The sequence below is a fragment of the Typopeltis vanoorti genome, chromosome 11 (assembly GCF_054136105.1).
Source record: "Typopeltis vanoorti isolate ZY-2024b chromosome 11, IOZ_Tvanoo_1.0, whole genome shotgun sequence".
NCBI classification, from domain to species: domain Eukaryota; kingdom Metazoa; phylum Arthropoda; class Arachnida; order Uropygi; family Thelyphonidae; genus Typopeltis; species Typopeltis vanoorti.
The window spans coordinates 17,993,556-18,019,556 of NC_143559.1; the positions used below are offsets into that span (position 1 = coordinate 17,993,556).

The 26,001-nt window shown below is 35.8% G+C and overlaps 1 protein-coding gene across 4 annotated transcripts in view; it reads right to left on the bottom strand.

The window, feature by feature from the left end:
• spn-B (X-ray repair cross complementing protein spindle B) overlaps window positions 1-26,001 on the bottom strand; it is a 117,890-nt gene that overhangs the window by 16,666 nt on the left and 75,223 nt on the right. For all 4 annotated transcript variants that reach the window (XM_090400643.1, XM_090400641.1, XM_090400642.1 and 1 more), the window contains one exon: window positions 19,411-19,623. In XM_090400643.1, the coding sequence (XP_090256769.1) occupies window positions 19,411-19,623 (213 nt within the window). The remainder of the gene's footprint in view (window positions 1-19,410; window positions 19,624-26,001) is intronic.

Sequence of the window (26,001 nt, forward strand, 5' to 3'; positions counted from 1 at the left end):
ATGCATGGGAATCTTTGAAAAAGTGCTTAAATGAGGCAGTATCTGAATGTATTCCTACTGTTTAAAGCACATATGGGCAACCCCCGGCCCGGATCCGGCCTAATCTATTTCAGCGAAGTTTGTCTGATTCATGGTGGGAGAAAACATGGTGTGTTCTACTAACTCACATTAAGCTGACGTCATATGACTTGCGCAAAACACACTATGTTTTCTCCAACCAAGGTCTCTTTCTCACTTTGACTAGCGGAGTGTGTAAACGTGTCAGTTCGGTACTTGCGTTGGTGTTGTGCTTTGTTCAGTGCCTGCATTGATGTTATGTTCTGTTTGGTATCTGCGTTGATGTCGTGTTCTGTTCAGTGCCTGCGGTGTAGAAGACAGTTTTATTTGACAGTTCTGAATATCGCTTATAAATTTGGGACAATGTCAGGGGTTATTGCAAAAAAAAGAAAAGTAGATGCAGAGAATCATCAATTTCAAAATAACTGGACAGAGGATTATTATTTTATTCTGAATGAAGGTTTGCCTGTATGTTTGCTGTGCAACAAATCTGTATCCGTCAACAAAGAATACAACTTGAAGAGACACTTTACTTCGAGACATGCGGATCACCCAAAAATTGATGGACAACTATGAAAAGATGAAATACAGAAGTTGAAGAACTTGGATACCCAGCAGCAAATGTTCAACAAGCAAAGAACACAGCACCACATCATTGCCAAAGTCAGCTTTGTGGTAAGCGAAAAATTCGCTAAGCATTCTAAGTCTTTGGTGAAGGAGAATTTATCAAAGCATGTCTGCTGGATGTTGTAAGTATAATATGTCCTGAAAAGAAAAAAGACTTCAAGAGTATTCATTTGTCGAGACGTACTGTTGTCCGACGGATAGAAATTATGGCTGATGATATCGAAAAAAGTTTAAAAGAGAAGATTGCTAGATTGTAAGCATTTTCAATTGCTCTGGATGACAGCACCGATGCCTCCGATATAGCACAACTAGAAATATTTATTCGAGGAGTTGATGCGGATTTCAACATCACAGAAGAATTACTGGCACTTCGGCCGTTAAAAGGAACAACTACCGGTGAAGATACATTTGAAACAGTCAACACAGTCTTCAAGAGATTTGGGCTAAAATGGAATTCACTATCTGGTATGCACTGATAGAGCCCCCTGCAATGGTTGGTGCACAGGAGGGATTTATTGGAATAGCTCATGAAAGAGCAATAGAACTACAGATCCATCCAGAAAATTTAATAAATTTTCACTGCATTATCTACCAACAAAATCTGTGTGCAAAATCGATTAAATTCACAAATGTTATGGAAGTTGTAGTAGCCAGTGTTAACTTTATTAAGTCACGTGCACTTAATCACCGCCAATTTAAGGAATATTTGGCAGACCTATTTTTGGATTATGATGTGTCTTATTATTGTGAAGTGAGGTGGTTGAGTAAAGGTAAAATGTTAAAACGATTTTATGATCTGAGACAAGACATTGCAGATTTTATGGACATAAAAGGAAACACAATTAAACAAGTAAAAGATGATGAGTGGGTGTGTGATTTAGCATTCCTTGTAGATGTCACCGGATACCTAAACGAACTGAATCTTAAATGCAAAAACAAGGACAATTTCTTCATGAACTGTATGGACATGTCAAAGCTTTTTGTAATAAACTAAGATTGTTGGAAAGTAAATTCAGATAAGAGCTAAAAATTGTTATCATTTTCCTACTCTAGCAACTCATAAAAATATCCCTTATAATCGTTATGGAGATGAACTGAAGGCACTAATAGAGCAATTTGATACAAGGTTTGCCGACTTCAAAAACAAAGCCTCCACATTCGCTATATTTGCTCGTCCAATGGATGCTGATGTAAATAATGTGCCAGAAAACTTACAGATGGAACTTAGTGAGCTTCAGGCGGATTTAGTGCTAAAATCACAATTTAACAACATTACTTTAATGGATTTTTATAAATTTTATTTGGTGGAAGAAAAATATACAAATTTACGTGCCTTTTCAAGAAAAATCATTTGTCTTTTTGGCAGCACATATATGTGTGAACAGTTTTTTTCGAGGATGAAATACAATAAATCAAAAATTCGGACAAGAATATAACAGACGAAAACCTCGAAAATTCTATGCGATTATCCTTAAGTAATATTAACGTTAATATTCATAGTCTCGTAGTTGAAGTACAAGGGCAATCTTCACATTAAATTGTTATGTCGTTCATTATATTAAAAAATTTATGTAGAGCTTTATACCAAAGCATTATATTATAAATAAATGAAATATGAAGTAGCAACTTGTTTTAATTCATTTAATATTAATTTATTTTATTTAATAATTTGGTCCGGTCCTTGACTCGGAGACAGAATGATAATTTGGCCCCCGAACTAGGAAAGGCTGCCCATGTCTGGTTTAAAGAATAAATAGGTTGGGAGTGAAATGGATGTGCAACCTTATTAAGCAAGAGATCCATAAGAAGAAGAAGATGATGCAGAAAGAGTATCGTGAGAATAGGAATGAAAGGAGTTATGAAATATATAAACCTCAGACCAGAAAAGTAACGAGTATTGTGAGGAAAGGTAAATGGGAGTATGAAAAGAAATTGGCCATGCAAGCTAAAGGCAATCCAAAAGAATTTTATCATTATGCTGCAGCAAAAAAAAAGAATGAATTGGAAGAATAACTTTATTGAATGCAGATGGTACTCGGGTGTCAGAAGCTAATGAGATTGCTCAGTTAACGAGTGCTCACTTTGCTAAGATATATCAACCAGGTGTATGTAATATGGTGCACAGTGCTACTGCTACATTGGATGAAGAATTATAGGTTCATAAAAATGAGGTTGAAGAGCTGATGCATAACATGGATAAGAATTTGTCTACAGGGACAGATGGAATATGAGCCCATCTATGCCTTTCACATGTTTGTATAACTTGAATCTCAGCTCAGGAATAATACCAGGGGAATGAAAGGAATGTATGATAGTTCCGTTGTACAAGGGTGATGCAAAAACTGATGTATCTAGCTACCGACCTATCAGTATCTCTGGTGTGGTAGTGAAGATTTTAGAGAAGTTAAGAACTTTTATAACAATTTTATGGTCAAATTGGATAAAGATAATGGATACACTATGATAATGTTGGATTTTGCTAAGGCAAAATCACATTATCAAATGCTAAGGCAATACCACACAAAAGGCTGTTGCATAAACTGGAAAATATGGGATTAGAATAAAAACTCTTGGCTTGGATCAGGGGATGGGTGACAGACAGATATCAAAAAGTGGTATATGGTGGGTGTGAATCTGCCAGATTTAAGGTGAGCAGTGGTGTACCTCAGGATTCAGTCCTTGGGCCATTATTGTTCAATCTATACATTAATGACATCAAGCAGGATCTAACATCAGATTGCAATTATTTGCTGATGATGAGAAGATAGGCAGGGCAATCAGGGATGCTACTGATATTCAGCAATTATGAAATGATTTGAATAGACTGGAAATTTGGGCAAATGAAAATGGCTATCAATTTAATGTTAGTAAGTGTAAAGTTATGCACTTTGGTGATTAGAGTTCCAGTGGCATATTATATTAGTGAGGTTATGCTACAAGAAACTGAAGAGGCAAGGGATCTTGGTGCATTGGCAGATAGGAATTTAAAGTTCAAAGGTCACATAGCAAAAGTTGCAAACACAACTCAGAGGATAATTGCAATGTTGAAGCAAACCTTGATATGTAAAGATAAAGAAGTAATTTTGACTCTTTATAAGGCTTTGATAAGATCACACTTGGATTACTGTGTGCAGATTTGGTCTCCCAGGTTCCAAGAGGATAAAGAAGCTGTGGAAAGGATTAAATAAGAGTTACAAAGATTATATCTAAATTATGAGGTCAGACTGCAAGTATGTGGATTGCAGATGTTGGTTTACAGGAGAAAGAGGGGTGATATAATAGAAGTCTATAAACTTTTGAATGGGTGTTATAGGATATCAGCTGATGAAATTTTTCATTATATGGAAGATGGAGAGAGAACACGGGGGCATCCATGGAAGTTAAGTTTGTTTACCATCGAGAAAAGGGTAAGAACTAGGATTTTCTTCCAGAGTGCAGTGAGTGAGCGAGTGGAATAATTTGCCCTTAGGTAGGGAGTGCATCTGGTGTGAATGAATTTAAGGGAAGGTAGTATGATAGCTGGTTTGGGTGATTTGTAGCCTCCCTTGATGAATCCTTGACTGCCTGGGGGTCTCAGATAATAATAATATTATCAACATAAAGGTAGAAGATAATAGGTTTAAGCATTACACTAGAAACTTCAATGAAAAGACCTTAATGAAAGTTTAGCCCTTAATTGAGAAAATTAGATTCTGGAGGAGGAATCTGGGACCAACCACTGTGCTTTGAACTCAAATTTTTTTATATATGTTCAGCAACATAGAATGTACAAGAAAATCAGAAAATGTAATCAATTCTGAAAAGAATTGGTCTGAAAATTGGGAGACGGTTTTTCTCTACAGCATATTATTAAAGATAATATGTTACATCAAATTTTATTATAAAATTTAGGTAAATATCACCTCTTCATTGCTTCTGCCTTAGTATCACCACTCTGTGTCTGCCTCCCACTGACGAGACCTCAATAAAGGTCGAAACCAGTCTGGGTTGTGGCCCTTCTCTTAATGCATAGCAGTATACATGTCTGCAAGGAGATGTGCTTTGCATTATGGGAGATACTGAGACAAGGAGTGATGAGATCTTGGTCCACCTTTGCTACGAGTTGCACCACCTTACCTCAGTCCTGAAGGTATTTTCAGGTGCAAACTTTGTTTGCTTACACTTGGGTAAAGGATTAAACTAAATTTATTATTATAAAATCAATCTGCACTTGAGGCAGAAAGAAAGTCTTGCTTAATGATTTAGACAAATACTTGGGTAGATGATAAATGTGGGAGTCATTCCCATCAATAAATAAAAACAAAGGAACATCCTTTTTATGCAATCTGGAAAGTCCATACATCATGAGAAGATGGGATGGGAAAGATAAGATTTTTTTCTCCCTAAAATGCAAATACAAGGACATGACATGCTTCGGCATTTCAGTGACTTTTCTTGTTCTACCTCTGATGGGATGGTAAGTGTCAATATGTCTGACAAATGCTCACATTTTTCTATTTTATGTTCAATAGTATTCGTTATAAGTGTAGTCCCCCTACCCCCCGTCTTCTTTAGGAATAATCATATTGTTTGAAGGAAATCAAACAGTTAACTGAATTTTTAAGGACATCAAATTGTTTTAAAGGAAACAGAACTTGCAGAAGAACTAGAAAAGTATTACGTGGACATAATTGGAATTACTGAGACAAAGAATATGAAAACAGGTGAGAGCTTCAGTCGACGGAAGTTTTTTCACTTGGCTATGCTACCAATTATATATTTGGTTGTTGAAAGTTTATTTTTCACTTGGTTAGAGTATAATATAATTAGTTTAATCCTTTATCCAAGTGTGAGCAAACAAAGTTTGCGCCTGAAAGTATCTTCAGGACTGGGGTAAGATGGTACATCCCTTGGCAATTCGTAGCAAAGGTGGACCAAGCTTTCATCACTCCTTGTCTCAGTATCTCCCATAATGCAAAGCACATCTCCTTGCAGACATGTATACTGCTATGCATTAAGAGAAGGGCCACAACCCAGACCGGTTAAGGTGGTACAACACCAAGAAGGTGTTGGTGTTGTACCACCTTACCCCAGTCCTGAAGATACTTTCAGGCGCAAACTTTGTTTGCTCACAATTGGATAAAGGATTAAACTAATTATATTATATATTTGGTTTAATCCTTTATCCAAGTGTAAGCAAACAAAGTTTGCACCTGAAGTATTTTCAGAACTGGGGGCAACTCGTGGTAAATGTTCTCATCACTTGCTTAGTATCTCCGATAATGCAAAGCACATCTCCTTGCGGACATGTATAATGCTATGCATTAAGAGAAGGGCCACTACCCAGACCGGTTTCGATCTTTATTGAGGTCTCACTAGTGGGAGTCAGACCCAGAGGTGGTGATACCAAGGCGGAAGTAATGGAGAAGTCATATTTACCTATACCAGTTGCCAAAAGGTGTCACACCTTATTATTAAAATTCTCTGGATTAGAGATAAGTTGATGGAAGTTTTTTCACTTGGCTACTGATATAGGTAAATATGACTTCTCCATTACTTCCACCTTAGTATCACCACCTCTGGGTCTTGCTCCCACTGATGAGACCTCAATGAAGGTCGAAATCGGTCTGAGTAGTGGCCCTTCCCTTAATGCATAGCATGATACATGTCCGCAAGGAAATGTGCTTTGCATTAAGGGAGATACTAAGGCAAGTGATGAGAACTTATACCACCTTTACCACGAGTTGCTCCAGTCCTGAAAATACTTCAGGCGCAAACTTTGTTTGCTTACACTTGGATAAAGGATTAAACTAAATATATAATAGGTGAGAGCTTCCTAAATAATAAGTATAGGCTGTTATGTTCGGATAATAGCAATCAAGGAAAGAAAGAAGTGGCATTAGCATTCAACACCAAACACAAATATAAACTCCTTAATTGGAAGGCAGTTTCAAGTAGGATTATGTGAGCAAACTTCAAAATGGGGAAATGGACAACATAACTTACTTAAATTAAGGGGATATTAAATCCCGCATAGTTTTAAAACCGAATAAGAAACTCGAAGATTGGAATCAGAGAGTTTCTTGCCGATTATAGTAAACTATAAAGTATCGGCGACACTAGCGTTAGCCAATGCAAGTGATCTTAGTACGTAGTACAGTACCGGGCAACTCGTGGCAGAAGTGGAGGAAGTTCAGATCGCTATTCTTAGGTATTTTCCATAATGTAAAAACACATTTCCTAGGAAATGTATGCTGTTATTACATTATGGAGGGAGGTCACTACCCAGACCGGTTTCAGCCTTTTTTGAGGCTTCATCAGTGAGTAGCTAGACCTAATACCAAAGTGTATAGCGAAAAGAACATTACTTGATTTAAGTAATGTTTTCATTGCCGAAATGAAGCTTATTAGCTCTTTATACTTAAGTAACTTAATGGTTGCACCTGTTTTGAAAACTCGTTCACAGAGTACATAAGCTTTGTGTGTACTCTGTACATACAAAGCTTATGTATGCCGAAATGAAGCTTATTAGCTCTTTATACTTAATTAACATAACTTATTTTTGCCTATTGTTCCACCGAAGGTTCACCTAAGGAGGTGGAGGGATTTTTTTGGTCATTAAAGCAGGCAGCTGACAAAGAAAATGGAAAAAGTGATCCTTGTTGGAGATTTAACCAGCAGAGTAAGCATACAGGAATGATTTGGGAAAATTTGGAGAGAAGGATAAGGCTAATGGCAATTGCCAATAATGGCAAGTATCTGCTGGACTTCTGCTCAATATATGCACTGGTCATTATAACAACATGTTTCAACATAAAGATGTGCACACAAAGATGATTTTACAGATACACCATAGAGAAGCAAGAAATAAGAAAAGTCTCATTGACTATGCCATTGTTGATAGTGATATCTTCATATTGGTTCAGGATACACAAGTGTACAGAGGAAATGGAAGTGACCCTTACTTAGTGCTAAGTAGGATAAAAATGGATATCACATTGAAAAGAACGATATGTAAGAAAGTTTTAAAAAGAATTAATGTTGGGCAGCTTTTAGAGATACACTATAGACTTAACTACACAAACATTATTGAAGAAAAAAATGAAACAGTTTGAAAACAAAAACTAAAACTTGGAATCTTCAGTGGAAAACTCTGAAGATAATTTTGACTGATTGCAGTAGTGGACACAAGATGTTAACGAAGCAGTCCTAGAAAAGAAAGCATACCAATAGTTCCAAGCAAATAAGTCGGCAGCTGTCCTAACAGAACATAGAGAAAAATGTAAGCAAGCTAAGCTATGTGTACAAGTAGCTAAACTAAAAGTCATAGGAAGATACTGAAAGTTTTTCACTTGGTTATACTATAAATTAAAGATGCCAAAAAATTATATTCATGGTTTAATCCCTTCTCCAAGTGTAAGTATCAAGACTGGACTAGTTGTATATAGAGGCTAATGACTTCACATCAATTGTATGGATACTAATGCAATTGATGTGAAGTCATTAGCCTCAATATACAAGTAGCCGAGTCATTAAGATACTTCACATACAAATTGCTTACTTACACTTGGAGAAAGGATTAAACCAAGCCGGCCTGGTTGGCCGAATGGTTGGTATATCTGCTCTCCAAGCAAAAAGGCTGTGGGTTTGAATCCGGCCGTGGGCATGGATGTTTGTGATTGTATGTGAAAATACTAGTGGTCATGGTAGGCAGTAGATGGCATTGGTGTAGATGATGATAGTAGTTGCAGTTCACTGTAGTGGTGGTGAAGGAGAGTTGTAGAGTGGTGCCCTCTCTCGATGAGTCTTTAGACCCCTTGGAGGTGTCATGTAATAATAGTAATAATTTCTTCATCATCATCAAATTCCTGCCATGTACCCTCAAGGGGTGTACAGGATATGATAGTACTACATGAAAAAAAATTACATCATTACTAACTTCCTATCTATAATTTTCCTCCAAATCAGTCTGTTACTTGTCAAGACTCCAACATTATCAGATCTTATATTTCTATCGTCTAAGGCAATTTGTACTGTATCAATCCACCTACATCAAGTGTTCTCTGCCAGGTTGGCAGCAAACAAATGTTTGCTGCCAACCTAGCAGAGAACACTTGTTTTGATAATCTTTCTTCGCCCATTCTGTTTAAGTGACCATACCACCTGAGATTAGCTCTGCTAACACATTCCTGGATGTTGACAATGTCAAGTTCTTTCATAATATCCTCGTTTTTAATATGATACTGCCATTGATGCCATCTGTTCATGCCTATAATCTTTCTCAGGACTCTCATATCTGCGGTCTCTAGTCTTTGATCAAGTGTTTTACTTCTGACCCAGCTCTCAGATCCATAAGTTAAAACTGGTTTGAACACTGTCTTGTACACAGCTAATTTAGTGTTCCGACTAATTTCTGTCTTATTCCATATGAATTTATTCAATTGACTTCCTACCATACCAGCTTTGCTGATTCTGTTGTCTATTTCTATATTTAATTTACCATCTTCAGTAAAAATCGTGCCTAAGTAGCTGAAACGTTTCACTTGTTCCACAGGTTCTCCATTCACAACACAGTTGACATTTTCAATGATTCTGCCTATTTTCATTGTCTTTCTCTTTTTATTGCTGACCTTCATACCACATCTATTACAACAGCTATTCAATTTAGTCAAAGAATCTTGCAGACTTGTAGTGGATTTATTTAGAAGTATAACATCATCCGCATAAAGCAAAGAGCTGACATTAATATCTCCAATTTTGATATCAAGTTTAATACCACTTTCCTTCATAATGTGATCCATATAGATAATGAATAACAGAGGGGATAATGTACATCCTTGTCTCACACCAGATTTAACATTAAACCATCTTCCTATACTTCCTTCAATTCTAACAGCTGACTTACAACTCAAATAAAGACTAAGTATTGCTTGATATAATGCCCCATTGACACCATATAACTGTAGCGTATTGAATAGCTTCTCTCTTGGCACCTTGTCATATGCCTTTTCCAAATTGACAAAACTTAAATACAGATCTCTGTTATATTCCCATGCTTTCTCAACTATTTGTCGTAAAGTGAAGATCTTATCCTGACAGCTTCTATTTGGCCTTAATCCAGCTTTCTTCCACAATTCTTCTCAACCGTTTCTCAAGTATACTTGCATAGATCTTGTCAGGAACACTCAGTAGGGAAATACCTCTGTAATTCTCACATTCAGTTTTATTTCCCTTTTTATATATGGGTACTATGAGAGCTCTACTCCAATCATCAGGAATTCGTCCCTCTGTCCAGGCTTTCTGAACTATGCAGTGCAGCCACTGTATGACTCTTATACCACCATACTTCAGCATTTCTGGTCGAATGTCATCTACTCCTGCTGCCTTTCCACATTTCAAGCCTTCGATGGCTTTTTCTACTTCAAGTATGGATATGTATTCCTGACTGCATGCCTGGTCAGTGTTTTTTTACCACTGTGCTGTCATCACTGCTTGTTTCATTTAGCAGTTTTTCAAAGTAATTACTCCATACTTTAAGGATATCTTTTTCTCTCGTTTTCATGTCACCTTTATCATCTCTAACTCCATTTACAGCACTCTTTCCTCCATTCCTAAGCTTCTTCAACAACCTCCAGAATATTTTGCCACCTTCTTGATATTTAATTTCTATATTCTTGCCAAAGTCCTCCCATGACTTTTGTTTAGCTAGTTTTACACAGTGTTTAGCATTCTTGCATTTGTGTCTGTATTCTCTAAGAGCACAAGCTGACTTATTTTACAGAAACTTTTGATATGCTTTCTTCTTTTGCTTCACTGCCTCTTTAACTTCCTGTGTCCACCAGGGAGTTCTGATTTTTTTATCCTTGCAGACAACCTCACCACATGCCTCTTTGGCAGAATCAATCAATGTTTTCTTCAGAGTTTGCCACTGAATCTCCAAGGTTTGATTCCTGTTCTCAAACTCTTTCATTTTCTTTTCAATAATCTTTCTGTATTTTAGTCTACAGTTCACATCTGAGAGCTGCTCAACTGTTATTCGCTTTAAAACTTTCTTACATGTTATTCTTTTTGATATTAAATTCAATTTTATCGTGCTCAAGACTAAATAGTGATCGCTTCCAATTTCAAATCCTCTGTACACTCTGGTGTCCTGCACCAGGGAGAAAACATCACTATCAACAATAACATAGTCAATGAGACTTTTCTTATTCCTTGCCTCTTCTCTCCATGTGAATTTGTGCACATTTTTATGTTGGAACATGGTGTTAGTAATAACCAGTCCATGTCCTGAGCAGAAATCCAACAGATATTTGCCATTATTATTAGCTTTGCTCTTTTCTCCAAATTTTCCCAAAATATTTTTGTATGTCTGACAATCATTTCCTACTCTGCTATTTAGATCCCCAACAAGGACCAACTTTTCCTTTTTCATTGTGTCAGTTGCTTTTTCTAAAGCCTCAAAAAATTCCTCCACTTCTACCTTAGTAGAACCTTCTGTGGGACCATAGGCACAAATAAGTCTCATTGTCCATTTCCCCATTCTCATATTTGCCCACATTACTCTACTTGAGACTGACTGCCCTCGTATTTTGTGTTGAATACTATGGCTACTCCTTCTTTTCCTTGATTGTGATTGCCTGAATATAACATTTTGTATTTATTGCTCAGAAAGATCTCACCAGTTTTTGTCTTTTTTGTTTCCGTCACCTATTATGTAGATCTGGTACTTATCTAATTCTTCAGCTAGCTCCATTTCTTTGCCATTCAGGCTTCTTATGTTGATAGTACCAATCCGTAATTCTGGTGATGTTGAGTTGGGGTTTGTTTTCAGATTTGTAATAATTTCTTGGGATCTTTAATTAATAGTCATGGGAAGACTTTGGTAAGAATATAGAAGATAAACATCAGGAAGGTGGCAAAATGTATGGGATGCTATTGAAAAACCAGAGAAATAGAGAAAAGAGTAGTACTGTGAAAAGAATCTCAGATGATAAAAGTGACATAAAAACTGATGATAAAGATATTATAGGTGTCTGGAGTAATTACTTTGAAAGACTGTTACACAAAACAAGCAGTGACAGAATAGTAGTAGAAAATTTTCAAGAGGAATGCAAACAGGAGTACATATCAATACTTGAGGTAAAAAAGGTCATCATAAAGTTGAAATGTGGAAAGGCAGTTGGAATAGATAATATTCAACCAGAAATGCTCAAATATGGAGGTATAAAAGTTTTGCATGGCTATATTGCATAATAGAGTGAGTTTGGAAGATCGAATTCCAAATGATTGGAGTAGTGCTCATAGTTTCCATCTATATATGCGTAGGCTGTTCAATAAGTTATAAGACAGACTATATTTATACAGAAAACAGATTACCTTTAATCGTCATCATTTACATGGTCTTTTTTGAAGTAACTACTGTGAGACGCGATGCATTTGTCCCAACGTTGCGTCCACTTCTTAAACACATGTGAAAGTCCGTTTTTTGAGAGTTCTTTCAAAACCACCTTTGCAGCTTTTACACATGCTTTGTTGCTTTCGAAATGGTGGCCTCTTAGTGGTTTCTTGAGCTGAGGAAACAGCCAGAAATCACACGGTGCGAGATCAGGGCTGTATGGAGGGTGTGGTAGGATATCTATGTTGTTCTTCTGCAAAACGTCCACTATACAACCAGCAATATGTGGCCTTGCATCATCGTGGTGCAATACGAAGCCATTCTTCAGCAATGGACGCTTCCTTTTGACGTGCTGTACCATTGTCCGTAAACCATTCGCATAGTATGAGCCGTTTACAGTATTCCCGGGTTCTACGGCATGTTGGTAAACAATTCCTTTGTAGTCAAAAAACATTATGGTCATAACTTTACCAGCCGATTTTACAGTTTTTGCTTTCTTGGGGGGTAGGCGAAGATGGATGCTTCCATTCACTGCTTTGTTGTTTCATTGTAGGGTCATAGTGATACAACCAAGCTTCATCTGCTGTAATGATGTGTTTTAAGAAGTTGTCGCCTTCTTGTTCCAGTCTTTCTTTCCATTTTGTGCACACTCGATGCTGCATTTGCTCTGGTGTCAAGAGTTTGGGAATCCATCGGGCGCAAACATGTTTCAGTCCCAAATGTTCAGCCATGATTGAGTGAACACTTCCCACAGAAATATTCAGGACAACATGCAGTTGGCATACTGTAATTCTGCAATTCTCCTTGATGATAATCACTGCTGTGTTGATCATTGTCTCTGTGATGGACATTGAAGGTATTTTCAAGTTCAAGATCTTTCACATTTTGCCTTCCTTCCTTAAAAGTTTTATGCCAGCGACATTGCTTCATCGTGGAAAGCTTCGCGTATCATGTTAAAAGTGTCCGATGCTGATTTTTGCAAACGCACACAAAATTTAATCGCATAACGCTGTTCCAAGGACGTTTCCATTTTGACGGCTGGTCACGGCTTGCAGGCGTGTTGAAACAAGCTTGCGTTTAGTCACGTGACACTCTGGCACATCAGCCCATATACACCATCTATCAACCTCTTTTGTTAATACAGACAGCAACATTTCTTTATTCCACAGAAATTAATATTGTGATGAGTGGTTTCGCGACAGTAAAATTAGTCTTATTACTTATTGAACAGCCCTCGTATGTATGTATGTATGTATGTATATATATATATATATATATATGCACGAGGGCTTACTAGAGAAATTACAGAGGAATTTCTCTAGTAAGTATTTCAGGTAAGATTTATGCAAGCATTCTTGAAAAAAAAAAAGACTGAGAAAAATTGTGGAAGGGAAACTTTGAGAAGAACAAGCTAGGTTCAGGCCAAACAGATGCTACACGATCAGTTTCACTTTATGAGAAATAGCCAAGAAATCATGGGAATATGCCAAGGATCTGTACTTAAGTTTTGTAGATCAGGAAAAAAAAGGCATACACAAGGCACCTAGGGGAAAGGCTTTTCAAAACACTACAGTTATATGGATAAATGAAACATTATACAACGCAATATATAGTCTATATTTAAGTTGTAAGCCAGCAGTTAATATTGAAGGATATACAGGAAGATGGTTTGATGCAAAGCCAAGGGTAAGAAAAGGATGCACATTACCTCCACTCTTATTCATCATCTATAGATCACATTATGAAAGAAAGTGGCATTAAACATGATATTAGAATTGGAGATACTGAACTTGGCTCATTGATTTATGCAGATAATGTTATATTCCTAAATACATCCTGTGCAAATCTCCAGAATTCTGTAACTAATTGAATAACAGATTGCATTAAATTTGTCATGAAAATCAGCAATAAAAAGACAAAAACTATGAATATAGGCAGGAATATAGAAAACTTCAACTGCATTCTCAATGGAGAATCTATGGAACAAGTAAAACATTTTGGCTATTTAGGCAGTTTTTAGTGAAGCTGGCAAATTAAATTTTTAAATAGACAACACAATAAGCAGATCTGATATTGAAGGTGGGGGGGGGGGGCTTCAAAAAATTTATATGGAATAAGAGAAAAATTAGCCAAACATGAAACTAGTTGTGTTATGGATCTGAAAGTTGGGTTTGGATAAAGCACTTGATCAAACTAGAGACTACAGATATGAAAGTTCTGAGAAAAATTAGGAGAGTGAACAGATGGCAGCAATGGTGAAATCATACTAGTAATGAAGATATTAGAAAGGACCTTGATATTGTTAGCATTCAAAAATGTGTGAAGAGGGATAATTTAAGGTGGTATGGCCACTTAACAAGAATGGGAGAGGAAAGGTTAGCAAAACAGGTGTTTGATGCCAAGATGGCATGAAAGAGATCCCAGAGGAATACCAAAATCTAGGTGACTGATTCAGTCAGAAGTGACTTAAAAGAATGAAATGTTAGATATGACAATATTAGAGTACTGACAAGTAAAGACTAATTTGGAGGAAAATCATTGACAGGAGATTAGTAATAATGTAAACTTAATCATGTAGTGCTGTCATAGTAGCCTGAACACCTCTTGAGAGTGCATATCAGGAAATTGATGATGATATATTTTTTACATTTTAGATATGTTAATGGTATAAAGCTATATGCTACATTTTTTTGAAGATAGTCACATTACTTTACTTGAAAACCTTATGTTTCAAAATTTCAACATGTTGAGAAATTGTTACATACAGGTGATTCATTATAATAAAACTTCAGTCCATCCATCTGGCAGCATTATTATGTTAAGAATTTGCTATCTGGACTCATGGTATGGATAACTTTAACCTCAACAGTTCTCATTCCTAACATATACATTAATAACCATTAATCCGCAACCTTTTCAAATCTGCTTTACTATGGGAAGGGAGGGAAAAGTAATAGCAGATTTGAGTTATGGAGATCCTAATTATGCATATCCAAGCAGTTTCCATCATCACTCTTCAGAGACCAGTTTCTATCTACTCTTCTGACACCTATCGCAAACAAGAACTGTTAATTATAAATTGACAATAGTTACTAGTTGTCTTCTGAAAAAAAAAAAAAAAAAACTTTTCTACTCACCCTAAAAATCTCCAATTCAGAACAAACTACTTCACAGCATATAAATAGATTCTTCAAGGAACAAATCTGCAACCTTCCTTCAAGACAGTCAGAACAACTGATTTTTACTTGCCTCACTAAAAATGTGTTCTCTGTCCTCTTCCTCCACCTCTTTTTCCTTTTCTGGTGTTTAGAGAGCAACCTACTTGTGTAATACTTCTTGAGACAAACTGACAGAACCCAATCCATCTTCAAGAACAGATACTAAATTTACTTCAGTAGGACAGTCTGCAATCAGGTTTGCAGATCATGATATTAATCTTTCACAATTAACAGAAAGAAAGAATATCATTAGTCATAATTCACTTTCAGTGAGATTATCTATCATGATAATCTCACTGATTATTATGATTATCTATCCATTGAGTGAGTTCATAGCATCAACCCACTCAGTGGATGTTCTAGCTACTCAAGAAACCCACACTGAAAATGCTCAACAATTGCAGTCTAGAGGAAAAATTCAAGGATTCAGATTAATTGCTTCAGTTAATTATCCTAAATATGGAATTGCAACCTATATTGAGAGTTATAAACTTATGACAACAAGTAACAACAACAGCATATTCTCAGCAACTATCCAAATAGCTGACACCATAGTCATGAACATCCATACCCCCGAATGCCACTTGGCCTTATCCCCCTCTAACCGATCTACAACATTCATGTGTAATATTGGGAGATTTCAATAGTCATCACAATTTATGGGGTTATAATGAAAATGATAGTAACGGTGAAAAGCTGGTAGAATGGAAAAGCTGGTAGTATACAATGCTAAAGATACCTCTACCTGTATCCAGTGATGACATTAAGGATACACTCCAGATCTTTGCTTTGTAACCAAGGATCATCATCATTGAAGTCTCAGCATAAATAGAAAAGTTCTTGGACCTTTCCCAAGTAGTCAGCACAGATCAATCTCATTCTCTAGGAATTTATATACCACTTACGTTGTCTGTCCCAAATCCTAGATGGAACTTCAATAAGGCAAACTGGAAGAAATTTACTGTACAAGTAGATGTCAATATTAGGTGGATAAAACTTATACCTAGCAATTATGGCAGATTTATAGGGGTGATTAAAGGAGCTGCAAAGAGAACTATCCCTAGAAGTTACAAGAAAGAATGTATTCTGGATTGGAATAGTGATAGCAACAACCTCTATTACAAATTTATAGAAAAAGAAGACCAGACAGTAGCCAAGGATCTCTTGTGCTCCTTGGATAATGCAAGAAGAAACAAATGGATTGAGACAGTTGAAAATATCAATTTTACACATTCAAGTAGTCAAGCATGGTCCCTGTTGCAGTGATTGGATCCTAGTGGAATTGCAACTATATGTTTTGCCTTCTCTTTGATATCAATAGATTGCTGTCTCTTGGATGCTGTTCCACTAGGATCCAATCCTAGTGGAACAGCATCCAAGATCATAAGCAACCTTATGATCACCAGTCTGTAAAAGACATCAACACACAACTGTTGAAACTGAAGACATCCTTAAAACCAAACCCTATCCTTTTCAGACCATTCACCATTGAAGAGGTAAATGAGGCTATCAAAATACTTAAAATGGCAAAGCTGCAGTTGGACAAGATGGAATTTTTCCAGAATTTCTTAAAAATTGTGGTAACAATGTCATAAAATGGTTAATTAACCTATATAATAACATATTGGTTTCAAGAAAGCTTCCCTCTCTCTTTAGAAGAAGAAAATAATAACCATTCTAAAACCAGGCAAAGATCCATCATTAGGAGCTAGCTACCAACCCATAGCTCTTATGAGTGCTATTTTTAAGAATGTTACTCTTAAACTTATGGAAAGGATTATATACAACAGAATATCTTCCACTATAAACAACCTAATACCTCCTGAGCAAGCAGGCTTCAGACGAAGAAGAGAATGTTGTGAACAAGTACTGGCTCTTACATCAATCACTGAGAATAGTTTTGAGAGACATCTGAAATTTATTGCTATGTTCATTGATTTAACATCATCATATGACACAGTATTGAGAAAGGGTCTGCTATTTAAATTTCTGAAGATGATTCCATGTAGAAAATTTGCCAACATATATTGAACTTAATAACAAATGAATACAGGTATCTGCAGACAATTCAAAAAGTCGACTATGCAAGCTTAATAATGGACTTCTTCAAGGCTCCACACTATCTTCATTTTTGTTTAATTTATATATTTATGGTCTTCCTCAAATCAGTTCAAGGAAATTTGCTTACACAAATGACCTTGCAATAATCACACAAAGCACTAAGTTTAATGAAGCTGAAAAAATAATTACAAATGATTTGAAAATTCTGATTCATATTTCAAACAGTGGCATCTAAACCCAAACCTATCAAAAACTGAAATGTCTACCTTCCATCTAAATAACCATCAGACTAATTTCAAACCTACTATCTTCTGAGATACATTACTGAACTTTAACAGTACACCTAAATATTTAAGTGTTACCCTAGATAGAACACTCACCTTCAAAGAACACCTACTGAAAGTAGATCAGAAAATAAAAACTCGTAATAACATAATTCAGAAGCTGGCTGGTTCAACTTGGGATGCAGATGCTGAAGCCTTATATCTATCAGCTTTGGCATTGGTTTATTCAACTGAAGAGTATTGCTCCCCAGTATGGCTGAACAGTATTCATACTTCTAGGGTGGACATCCAACTTAATCAAACAATAAGAATAATAAGGAACAATAGGATCTACACCAAATTATTGGCTCTCTGTCATCAGTAACATCGCACCTCCTAACTTATGCAGAAAAGCAGCTCTTGCTAAATTATGGACAAATTTAACCAACAATGCTAACCTACCTATCCATGAAAACATACAAAATCCCCCTACAAGGAGACTAAAAATCAAGAAATTCTAGTTGGAGAACAGCAAAGGAATTCATAGGTGAATCTTTCAACTTGACTGATATGGAAAGATTAATGGCTCCAACACTATAATAATCCTAGATTAGCTACATTGGACCCTAATCTAAACTACCTGGATTTGGACTACAGTGTCATCTTTGGACAATCTTAAACCACATTAGAACTGGTTATGGTAGATGTAAACACCATTTACATAAATGGAAATGGACCGACTCTCCTGCTTGTGAATGCGATTATCACTCTCAAACTATTGAATATTTTACTGGACTGTCCAATATATGGCTTTTGAGGACACTATACAAGATATACATAATGTTATGATGGATTGCTTTGTAAAACTTTCTTTTACATGGTTTTTAGTTTTCATACATCTGCTACATTGGTGTATTATGTTTCTCGATGTATTTTACCATCATATGATAAATAAATAATGAGATTATTCAGAGTAACTTGTTAGGCATCTACCATCATCCTCCTGCGAATAAAAATGACTGCCCATCCCATAGTGAAGTTCAGGAAAACAGTTCCCATTAATGTTTAATTTTTCAGTTTTATGATTTGATGTAAGAACTTAATTTCTGGCATCAACTCTTTGCTCCAGTTAATAAAGCCCTTTTATGGTTATTCTTCATTATATTTTTATTTAGCTCTAGTCTTTATCATCACCATCAGTGGTTCTAACAGGTAGCAAAGTCCCTCAGAACTTCCAAGTATCCTTGGATTTTCTAACTACAATTCTAGGATAGGTGGTTAGCCATATGTCTACAAGCATACTTTGTATGTAAATTGCATGTGTTCTCCTGGCTAGTTTGCAACTGTAGGATGAAAAATCCAAGTTTCTAGGCAGGAAAACCCTGCCACCTCCATATGGAAGCAGTTAACTGACCTTCAACTGAAAATCCGTTATTATTATATGGGCATCCTGAAATGCCTATATAATAATATATCTAATTTAAACTGCAGATGTATGTTTCCATTCTTTAGATAATACTTACCTTCTGTCTTGGGATACAAGAGTGTGATAAGCATGCATAGACTTCTTGCACCAAAATTTAGTTCTGCTTCGCCAACCTCGCTACTATTTAGCAGAGTTTTCTTACTTTACTGAATGCACTTATCACTGTAATATAATTGCCTGACAATGGTAAGCATATTACTATATAAGCATTACATTTTCTTAATAAGATGGTATGCTTTATGCCAAAAAATGTTATTCTATATTGCATTTCACCAAAATTTTTCTGAAAAGATATATATGCAAACAGTTATTATAATTACTTACTTGATTTACACAAACTACAGCTACATTATACATCCTGGCTATTTTGTGTAGATAATAGCCAACTGCTTGTAGAACTTTAGCTTTTTTAAGAGACTCTTGCATTTCATATTCACAACGAAATACTGCAGCAATCGAATCTATAATTATTAGTCTCACATTTTTATTTCGTAGCAAGGGTGGTAGAGTGCGTTTTAAGCATACCCATAAGCTTCCCTATAACATAAAATATTCAAACAAAATAAACATACTGAAATCAAATAATGGAAGAGGCTTATCGCTAAATGCATATGATGCCAAAGTATAAGAGCCAAGATGAACAGTAAAAGGATTATTTTATTAGGATTATAAATTGAAATAGATTTGATTATATATTTAGTCATAAATTGAAATAGATTTGAATGATAACACCAATATTAAGTTAACATATACTAAAATACAAAGTGACAATAATTAAACTTCCTCTATTCAGAGCCTTACGTAGCTCGATCTAGCAACCGGAATGTCACCAAATTTGAAAGGGGAAGCAATCAAGACATGGGAAGAAAGATTTAGATGTCTGTTAGATTAGATGGGAAGAAGGATTCCACAAAAAATATTTTATTTTGAAAAGCTGCCAAATAGGCAGGAATATGATGCTGTACAATAAAAAACATTAAAATGGACAGAGAAATGAATAACAAAGACTAAACTGAGATGAAAGATTACCTTTATGTGTTGCACTTATGATAATACAGCAATAAAACATTTCATATCAATTTTTAGCACAGTAATTATGGTATTACAGTTACTGGAACGTAAGTGTTGTCACAATCCTGCTGCACAACTTGAGCACATTGAGTTTATCCATGCGAAAGATCTGGTTTACTGTGGCCACCATTCTCATGGACCAGAAATTGCATCCTGTATACAACATTCTCAACAGCAGAACGTAATGTCTGAAGGAATGTTCATCACAGTCTGTGATACATTGCCCTATAATGCTGCCAAGTTTGAGATATCACTATGATAGGTGCTGGCCTTCGGGTAATCCCACAACAAAAAATCCCATGGAGTAATATCAGGGGAATGAGATGGCCATGCAAATGGAAAGAAGAGACTAATCACTCTTTCTTCTGTGAAGTGATGCCATAGAGGATGCTGTACCAGTCATGCAATGTGGGGAGATGCTCCATCTTGCACAAAAATGGTCTCATCCAGACACTGTTGTTGCTGAAGTTGCAGAACAACGAAACTATTCAGTTACTGGTCCTGTCAGTGTTCTCAAAAAAGAATTTCCCTATTACAAAATCTACAGTGAAACCACATCAACTGGTAAATTTTGGTGAATGTAAAGGGAGTTTTTGGAGTGCATGGGATGATTTGGAAGCCCAAATTCGATAATTTTAGTTGTTTACAGTCCTGTTCAAATGCATCTCATCTCCCTACACAATTTTCCAAGATCAAACATTGTCGACATCCAATCTGACCAGAAACTTGAGAGCAAATGTAAGTCACATATCATAATCATTGTATTGCAGCTGCTGTACATGGCTGATCTTGTACAGATAAAATGCAATAAGTTTGCACAGGACTTTTCATACCACGGAATAAGGTATATCCAATTGTCATGCTACTCTACGGGTGCTGCTACTACCAGCAACATTTTCATGTGATCTGTTGACAATCATGGCGGCAACTTCAGTTACCAGTGGTGAAACTGGTTTCCATTCCTCTGTCAGGTTGAACTTCCAAAGATCCTGTCTCTCTTCAAACTTTCGAATCATCAATCAACTGCATTAGCTGACAGAGGAGCTTTATGCAAGTTCTGGTGGGTTCTAAACTCATAAAGAGTGGCTGATGCATTGCACTCATTAAGGTAAAATAACTTTATGAGTGTGTGATAAGGTAAAGTGAGCCACATGTTGAACATGATCATCAATAGGAATGCATTTGTGAAGTTTTCACTTTACTTTATAGCTCTTGTAATGCCACCAAAAGAAGTGTTCAACTTCATTTTATGCCAATTTTCGGCTTCTTGGACTACAACATTGGCATTCCCCTATCAACAACTTTTCGAAATAAATTTTTTTTTTTTTGCAGAATCCAACTTCCCATGTCTTGATTAGTCTCCCTACCAAATTTGGTGACATTCCAGTTGTTAGAATGAGCTACATAAGCCTCTGAATAGGGGAAATTTAATTATGGCCCCTCTGTACATTAACAATAAAATCCACCTGTTAAAAAAAATAAAATTAAATTAAAAAAAAAACAACAACTGAATTTTCTATAATTAAATCTCAAGTAATGCATTCTTAGCAACACTTTATGCAGAAGTATTGTACAAGTATATTTTTCTGCATCATGAAAACTCTGAATGAATATGTTCAGGTTTATCATTAACTTATAAACTATAGAAAGTTTAAACACAATGAATATAATGAAATTTATGGATGATTTAGAATTAATATTAAAGTGAGTGTATTATTATGCCTGTCAGCATTCGTCAGTCGGTGTGACTGTTTGCAAGAGCAAATCTACTCTTCAGTTAAAAGGTCCAGAAAATATTCCTTACATACTGGACAGGATTTGAACCCAGATCTGATCAGCCATAGACCTCAAAGGTCATATGCTGAAGTATAAAATTTTTCAAAAATGACAGCAAATTCATATTGTGCTGCTTTATAGATTAGAAAATAGCAGGATCATAAGTTCAAAAGAATAATAAGAATGAATGCTGAATTATAGATGCATGTTTCACATAGTTCTCATTTCCTTTCAGAACAGTGCAAAACTGAATCCACATAGTTATGTTCATTCACAAGTCTGTTTGTTAGCACACCTTGGTCATAATGCATGATGAAACAGCAAACTCTTGAGTCCTATAGATTCCATGATAGTATGAAAATCTGAATTTTAACTTCTCTTCTTTCACCAAATCCAGAGGAAATGTCCGCTAGCATCAGGCTTGATCTACCACGTGATTCAACCTAACTGCAAGAGGTTGAATCACAAGAGAGGTTTTACGTAGTGCAATTATGGTAACAGTAAAATTAATTAGTACAGTGTACTAATTAACTCACTATAAAATAACTCATAGAGATCACAGGCATAGTTTGTTATAGTGGATAATTTGATATAGCAAATTTCTTTTATCTTAACATTGTACCTATGAAAGTTTAGGCAGGACTTTTCAGTAGTTTGCTACAGAGAATCAAATGCATATATGTTCTGAAATCAATCACACCTCCAGAAGAATTTAGTCTTGCATTCTGGCTTTTATTTTAAACACAGAAATGTCGTAAAATAATAGTGATAATTTGGAAACCATATGGTCAAGATATGTTTATAACCTATGGTATGTACTGTCATCATCGTATTACTGAAATAAAATCCATGCCTGTTAAATAAAAAAAAACAACTGAATTTTCTATAATTAATGTTTATAATGAAAATAAACAAACACCAAAATGTCCATGTATTCTGCTTTATTTAACACATTTTTTTAAGATCCCACAACCATGTAGCTTATTTCAAATTCTTTAGTATCCTTTAGTGGTAGATAAAAACTTATGATATCAGCAGCTATACCTTGAGTTATAAACCACCTTAGGAAAAGCAATGAAAGGGCATCTGAAAAAATTAATTACATTTCTACTTATAATGGAAATAAATGTTAGCATGACTACATGATCACAGGACTATTACCATCATTTTATGTCACATTTGAGCAATTCAATTAAAAGGTGAATGTAGCTAAACAACCTGCTAATCCTTCTGGGATAAACAAAGATGGCAAAAAATGATTAACATACAGGGGGGGGAGATTTGAAAAGTTCTGATAAACATCTAGAACAAAAATGATATTAAAACAACTGATATAACCACAAGAAAGAACGTGTCTTAAATCCTTTAAACCCCATGTTTCATCAAATTGTAATATTTTTTTCTTTTTCTTTTAGGATATATAAGAAGACATATCAGGTTTGAAGATATTTGAAGAGTCACAGAGGTGCAGACTGTCATAAAGTTTTTCATGTTGCAAGAAAACTCTGCAACTGAGATTCACCGAACACTTTGTGTGAGACTTTAGGGGACTGTGTCCTAGTATATCCAACAGTTGTCAGATGGGCGGTCAAGTTTAAAAATTGGGCATCCTGAAACAACAGATGCCACCAGGTCAGGAAGACCTTCTACAGTGATTACACCTGAAAGCATCAATGCAGTGCATGCCACAATCCTTGATGATAATTGAATACTAGCCAGAAATATTGAAAAGGCTCTAGGGGATATCCAGGGAATGAGTTGGGGTCATTATTCATCAACATCTGAACATGCAGAAGCTCTCAGCAAAGTGGTCCCCAAATGTTTGAATGCTGACCAAAAGAGAGAACATGTGCTGTCATATTAAGAGATTTTAGGTCATTTTAAGAAATCAGGTGCACAATTTTTGGCTCATATTGTTGACCGTTGATGAAACATGGCTTCATCACTATGACCTACAGACTTAACAACAGTCAGTAGAGTGGAAACACAGAGGTTCTCCACAGTCAAAGAAATTCCGAACCTAAAAGTCAGCAGGGAAGGTTCTTGCCACTGTTTTTTTGGTGGGGATATGGATGGTGTAATCCTTACCAAGTACCTCAAAAAAGGTGAAGCAGTTTATTCAACAGCTCTGAAGGAAAAACGCTATGGGAAACTGAAAAGAGACATGTTGCTTTTGCAGGAAATGCACCTGCTCAGACTGCTCATGAAACCCAATAGACAATACACAACTCGGACTTTCAAAATCTGCCTCACCCAACCTATTTGCCAGACCTCGCCCCATATGACTATTTCCTATTCCCAAATTTAAAGGAACAAAATTTATCACAGATGATAAAGTCATATCTGCAGCTGAAAACTACTTTGTGCAACAATGGAAAGATGTTTTTTCTCAGAGGATTGCAAATTATGCAGCAGCATGGTAACAAGTGTATAGCACTTAGTGGGGAATATGTAGAATAACGTGTAAGTAATGTGGTTTTACCTCAATTCATCGTGATTATCACAACTTTTCAGTACACTCCCTTGTATGTATAACATATTCCAAAATTCATTTTGTGCTTCTTGCTTTTTATATTGGCAGCATCTCCACTTGTCTCCTGGTCTAGCTGTGTCCTTCTAAATCAGAACATGAAGGATTCATACTCAGAGAGTTCTAAGCTCCAGCACCATGAAGGAATAGATGCCTACTATTCAAATACAACAAATGCACTTGGAAGTGAGACACCAGAGCTACTCTCAGACACACACTATCTAAGGCTCACTGCAGTGCTTATATAGTATCCGAGAGTATCTCTCAGACACGATATAAGCACTGTATTAGCTAATGTCTCACTTCCGAGTGATGAGTGATACATTCAAACTGCTAGAATTCCAGTGTCAAATCAAAATGAGCACTAATGGAACTGAAAATAATTTGGAAATAGGCACACTGTAATTCAGTCTGAAAAACAAACAAGTAATATCTATCGAATGGAACAGAATGGAATATACAGAGAGAGAGAGAGAGAGAAAAAAAAGGGATAGCTAGCATTATTGTGAGGATGTGTCCTCCATCACAAACAGATGCCCTACATACTGAATGGAAGCTGTTAAACTGAAATCTACTCCATTTTCTATATTTCTTAAAGAAAAAAATCATTCTGTTCTGAATGAAGCATTTAAAATCCTATACTTTTAATAGAAGTCACTTAAAGAACAAAACTGGATAAATGGGAGAAGACATCCACATAAACTTTTACAGAGTAGGGCTTCTGATCTAATATCCTATTTCTCACTTCTTGTGGTGCACCTAGCTAGTAGGCAGTGGCGGCCCATGAAGTTTAAAGTGGGGGTGCTGTCTATACAAAATAATTCAAAAAAATCCTTTTTTCCTAATTAATAACCAATTTATTAATAAATAAATCTACAGATTTATTTATTAATAAGCTTACTGATTAGGAAAAAATAATTTTTTAAAAATTATTTTGTATAGGCAGCACCCCCACTTTAAACTTCACGGGCCGCCACTGCTAGTAGGCATCTATCTGGGTAATGAAAAAACAAGGATGGATTTCTTACTGGTGTTACACCCTGATAACTTAAGAATGTGAAATTTTCAGTTATCATGATGTAACAAGAGAAGAAATAAAAACCCTGTACAGATAACTAAGTAAGCAAGCTTGTTCCTAAGCAGATATCGTTAAGAGCCTTTGAAAGTAATGAATACAAAAAAAAAAAAAAAAAAACATGCTTGTATCCAAGTGAAAAATATAGCTGAAATTGTTTGTTGAACTAAATAAACAAAAAGAAGGGAATTTTATTACAGTTGTAATATGATAAAATAAGGTTAAGTAAAGCAAAGAAGATTAGTCATAGGATTTTGTATGTGAGAGGCTAGTTTTTACACTTGAAATAAGAGATTAAAGATTCAAGTTAATTCTTAGAAAATTTTGGAAAGGAGATTAATTTAGTATAGATGACATAGAGGTTAGCTTAAACAAAAACCAAAGCTCAAGGTCATAATTCCCAAATTGAGACTTCGTCACGTGTCAGTCGCGTGCACATAGACCGCATGATGTTTTGGCAAAA